At 31.9% G+C, this 5,781-nt stretch overlaps 1 protein-coding gene across 2 annotated transcripts in view; it reads right to left on the bottom strand.

Moving 5' to 3' along the window:
• LOC115245467 (transducin beta-like protein 2) overlaps positions 1-1,904 on the bottom strand; it is a 33,729-nt gene extending 31,825 nt beyond the window's left edge. The window contains exon 1 of one of the 2 annotated variants that reach the window (XM_029823797.1): positions 1,507-1,904. In XM_029823797.1, coding sequence (XP_029679657.1) covers positions 1,507-1,816 — 310 coding nt within the window. In that variant the 5' untranslated portion in view covers positions 1,817-1,904. The remainder of the gene's footprint in view (positions 1-1,506) is intronic. The other variant, XM_029823807.1, reaches the window with a different exon arrangement.
• Between the last annotated feature and the right edge of the window lie 3,877 nt (positions 1,905-5,781).

Raw genomic sequence — 5,781 nt, 5'->3', positions numbered from 1 at the left:
ATATATATAATTACACACACATATATAAAATATTTCTTAATATTCCGAGATATACAACTTCTTCCCTTACTTATATTTTCGCGTCAGATTGTACCTAACCTACCACATGAAACGACTGTTTTAAATCAATTAATTTATTCGTACGGCATAATTCATTATTACGATGCCATTGCACTATCACTTTTATTTGAAGAATGATGAGATAAGTAAAGAAATGAGCAACATCCATATGTATTATATATATTCGAGTTATATAATCCTTTCTAATTTCGCAAAATCACAGATTAACTCTTATATTATCCACAGAAATAAATGAACTTCCAAATAAAATTTTCGATTTATTTGTATGCTCATCAAGAAATTCAATTTAGGAATATTTACAAAGCTCGAAAAGTTAAAAAATGTTAAATTATTAACCAAACGCGACGCATTACGCTTCATAAATCGTATGTCTTTTTTGGCTTAATGGCTTTTATGGCTCACCCACGACTTTCATTTATGATTCACTTCTTAATTATATTTTCCCTGAAGTATTAATGCAAAATTTATGACATAGTACTTTTTCTTTATTTAATTGTAACTGATAACGTTTGGTTCATTTTCTCTGCATTAATCAGAATATTCATATTATATTTCTATTTAGCGGCATGGTATCTAACTCGAAAGAATATAATCAACTCTGTATAAAATAAATCTAGACTATTTATGCCCCAATCTATGCCCCAATTTGCAGTAACCAATTTTTTTCATAGATGAAATATATATTTTTAAATTCTTAAAAGACATTGGGACGACTAATATTTATTGATAGTAGTTTGAAAAAAAAAACTGAAAAACTCTCTCTAGAATCTTTTACCAAGAAAATGATTTTTTTTATGTATATCCATCGTGTAACACTTGGTTGATATCGGATATATATCGAAAATTTAAAATATGAAAATAATGTGCCACTATCAAAAGAAAAAATCCGCCAATAAAAGAAAGAAGGAAAGGTAGAGGCGATACTATGCCGCTATAGTTATCCATATCTGTCATATACACAAGATAACATGGGCACATGCACATAAAAAAAGCTTGCTACCTAAGTAATTCATCGATTTGCATAAGTGACAAATTTTAAGCAGTTTATTACATTTTCGCGTCGTGTGGATCATTAAATTAACAAATCAATTTGAATTAAAAATAGAACAAGACTTTTCGCTGCTATAGCATAACTCTCATGGTGGTATCTGTTCGTAATTAAAAATTTCGATTTTTAAAATATCGATTTTTTTTCGAAGTGATTTCGCATATTATTTGCATTTCAATATTCATATAATAAATGGCGTAAATATTTGTATATTATCCTCCGAATGAGAACTACACCACCAGTTATAGTTATGCGAGCTAAGAACAGTGATGCCAGTTTGGAGACTGCCCTCTATACGCTATAACAGCGAGCAGTATCTCCAAACTGGCATCACTAAAAATGCGGCTTTCATTTTTCTAATTTGTTTAGCTACATACCGTCGGCACAGCTTGCAAGGTATCTGCCATTGTTGGAAAAGCTCATGTCGCTGATGAAACCGGTATGCCCTCTAAGCGTAGCAGTTAACCAAGAATGAGTAGGAGTTAGCTGTTTATTGCGCCTCTTGTTTAGCGGGATGCGTCGGCCATTGCGAAATGAATGAGAATAACACGCCGGTTCTTGCGGTATGAAACTCAAAGGCGGTGCTGTGGGACTCCAAGAAGGACTGTACTCCAGACCTGAGCAAACACAAAAGTTCACCAAAAGATTAATATTCTGAACGAGAACAAGTATAATTTCAATGGACATTTAACATTTCTATGATAAAACTTTCTATGATAAAACTTTTAACACTTTTATAACAAAGGAGAAGAACACTGAGTATAACTTTCTCACGGCTATGGTTGAAAATATATGTGCTATTTTACATATACCATGTAATAAAACAAAACTCATTATTACCCAAATATCTTAATTAATCCTCCAAAAGATTTCGATCAGAACAAAATGTCCTAGAGCTGATTGAAAATTGAACGTAATCTAACCTTTCGTTGTGAAGGTTTTTTACGAACTAATCCCTCTTCTCTTACTCTATCCCATCTTTTTTATAGTTTTACGAAACTATTGTATAACGAACCAATCATAGGCATCCCCGTCCTGTCCTGCCCCTTCCATTCCTCCCTTGTAGCTCGGAAAATACGTAGCTAGATCAAAAGTATGGTGGTGGGGGTGGTGGTAAGGATATGGAAGGGAGGTACTATATGAGAATTTTCGAGAATGTTCGTTAATAGCGATTTCACTTTTATACTGGAAAACATGCGTTTTGGGAGCAAATAATTAAAAAAAATTTTTAATTGTTTTTATCATCAGAACTCTCCGGAAAGACAATGTACATGCCTAGAACTATATGAGAACTGTTTTAAAATAAGCAGAACTATATCAGAACTGCTTTAGAATAAACAGAATTCTCGAAAATCGACTGGCGTCTCGCTTCGATATCCGTAAAGACACCTCTTCGCCCTTCACCTCTTTCGAGCAAAATAAATTATTTAAAAAATATCTAATGTGAAATTAATGCTCCTAAAATATGGTATTTTTTATATTAAATGCGCAAACATACATAGGCAGTCCTATAAAATAAAGGTATAAGTGTTGATTATACGTAATCTATGCGTGCAACTTTGAAATTATAAGCATATCCGCCTTAAAGTTATAGGTATGTCCGCCGCCGCCATCTTAAATATATCTCATTTGTTCCCTCAGAGTAAAGAATAACAGGAGTGAGCATTTGGTTTTAAGCAAACGGACGGAAGTGACTATATATAAAAATGACGAAGATACTGGAAGTACCTCAAAGGCCTGGCAATGCACCATGATCTTACAATTAACACTTATTAATAATATTTTTTTAGCCTAATATTGACTCTTCCTCTCACTTATTTAGAATCGGTAATCGTGCGCAAAATAAATGCAAACTGGAACAAGTAAGACAACAAGTGGCTATACATGGCTCTGAAAAACGTTGAAAAAATTGGACGCTCAAGATGGCTGCGATAACGTACTACCGTTAGCGAAAAGTCTACCCCCACTACCGATATGCTGTCTCCTGTTATTCTTTATTCTGAGTTCCATAAATCTTTCATTCCGCTCACCCTTTATCTTTCAACCCCGCAGCGTTGCGCTCCGTCCAGATATTTCTTATATCCATATATAATATATAGAAAGATAATAAAGATACAAGTTATTTATATGTGCGTAACTTTAGTCACGCACATATGTATGTATTGTTATACATATATTGTTTGGCATGAGGGTAGATATATAAGAGATTGAATTAGAGAATTAAAAATAATATATTGTTGGTAAGAAAATCGACATTATGTTGGTTTTGTGATACAAAATACGGCCGATTGTCTATAGATAGATTATTAGGAGTAAGAGGAATGTCCAGAGAAATGCCATTTAAAACTAAAAAAGAACTAAATAAAAGGAGTGCCAACCTAAGGGCCAATAAATAAAAGAAAAAAACTCAAAAGAATGACCTTTCATCTGAAAGTACGTCTTCTATAGTTGAACTCGAATGTAAATTTGTCCGTCGCATTACTTAAAATTACACGGTGTATTACATGGAATTACTTGGGTAATTCCCGATAATTCGCAATACATGTACAAATTTTTGGTTAGTGAGACACTCCTCGGAATATACGGTACATGTCTTGAACGAAATATAGCACGTGTAAACATGATCTATTACAAGTATAAGATTACTAAATTTTAGTACAGAACCACACATAATACATGATACCTTGTTAGCTATTGCGCAAACTGCTCTCATAATTAATTATCGTAATGTCTGGTTTGCGTGAAATAAAGAGAAATTAAAAAGGAGCGGCCTTGCGCTTGATAAATGTAAAATGCGATTCATTATTCTCAACAATTATGCATTACTTTATTAATCTTCAATGTGTGCGTGACATTGTTTTTCTACAAAATACACATACATATACAATTCATTCGTATTGTATGATAACACATTCGAAATTAAATAGTCTTAATTATAATTACTACACTTATTGTTAGTAGTGTTCTTAATATATGTGTGTAAAATTAATTGAAGATGTTAAAGATGTGATATTTGAAAACTCAAAACATAATACTTTCATAAAATATTGCGTATCGCATTCATAAATTTGATATAGCAAAATGTACAATACGGCAGCATTGAATTATGTAGATCAAAGACCAAAGACATCTCTAATAACTATTATATATAAAATATACGGAGGAGAGAATATATGTGGCGTACCACATAAATAATCTATTATGCAACCTGCATAAAATAAACAAATCCACTTTGCTTCCACATCAGCACAAAGTTGCATCTCCGAGAGATCTGAAAGTCAGTCTGCCCGTTAAAAGTGTTATCTACTTACCAAGTAGAAACAACCTCCATTTCATGATTCACTTTATATTTTTATATAGCATAAAGCAGATGATAAAAAAACTAAAGAATACAATTATTAATATAGTAATTCTTTAGTAAAAAGATATATATTGTAACAGATCTTCGATATATCCTATCTTACTTTTCAATTTAACATAAAGACATGCTGCAGAATAAATTGCATTGCTTGTTCTTCTTGTTCATGTTATGGAAAAAAAAAAATATCGGAACAGAACTTGACGTTATAGTCACATAACACTAAACGTAAAAGATTAATGAAACCTTCAGGTTTACGCGAGACATTTTTTCGTTTCAAAGCATGCGCGAATTACGTGAGTACACATCGTAAAAAGATATTATTCGTATCAGTGAGTAAAAAAGTAGACCAAACTTTTTTTAATGCGAGACTAGTACGTGTAATAGCGCAACGCTAATCCACAACCTGTATGCAACCCGCGTGAAAACCGTAAGAACTTTCGCGAAAGGCACACATTGCTACGTTAATCTGCATAACTAATTTCTCGCTCACAAATGTAAACGAAACGACGTCTTCGTCATACATAAATAAGCTTTCGACGTGGCATTCATTTTGATGGCGGCTTAAGGATGTATGTGTCATATGTCAAAACATTGACAGAAGCATGAAAATTTCGTAGACTGTTCTACTATTTTTTCTGAGTATCTGTACGAAACCTGAGCACATTCTCTTAACGGTTTGGAAAAATAGTATTGAGTCTTATTAAAAATTGCGTATTGAAGCATTTATTGACAAACTTGACAAGAAAAAAACATTGCCAACGAAATAAAAATTTTCACATATATTAAGGAAACTCTAATAAATATTTGTGCAAAACTTAATTTAGATCCACTTACTCGTGTAAAAATTATTTATTAAGAATTATAGAAAATTATCTCTCTCTCTCTCTCTCTTTTTCTGCAAATTACTTGTTTCTTTTTTGTTTCTTGCAAATTGATTTCAAAGGGAATTCACGATTAAAAGTTTTTGTCATAAATTAGGAAAAATATTAATTACAACTATTTCCAAATATAAGAAATATGTTTTTGTTTTAATGTTGACTGTTTTTTGCTACTATTGTACAGTCAAAACATCCTTAAGTTTTGTACGTGCAAAATCGCTGATACACAATACCAGTGGAGAAAATAAAATTTAAAGAAAAAGAGATTTATGTGTATATGTATTTTTAATAAAGATTGATGTTATTCTATATTATATCTTACTAATTCAATACCGAGCGTTCAATTTGTTGGACAAGAAACAAAACTTTTGCTTAGGCAATGATTAAATACATATACAATAAAAAATGGATCT

The sequence above is a fragment of the Formica exsecta genome, unplaced genomic scaffold (genome assembly GCF_003651465.1).
Source record: "Formica exsecta isolate Colony F162 unplaced genomic scaffold, ASM365146v1 scaffold122, whole genome shotgun sequence".
In the NCBI taxonomy this organism is placed as follows: Eukaryota; Metazoa; Arthropoda; class Insecta; order Hymenoptera; family Formicidae; genus Formica; species Formica exsecta.
This window is presented reverse-complemented; position numbering and strand designations above follow the sequence as displayed.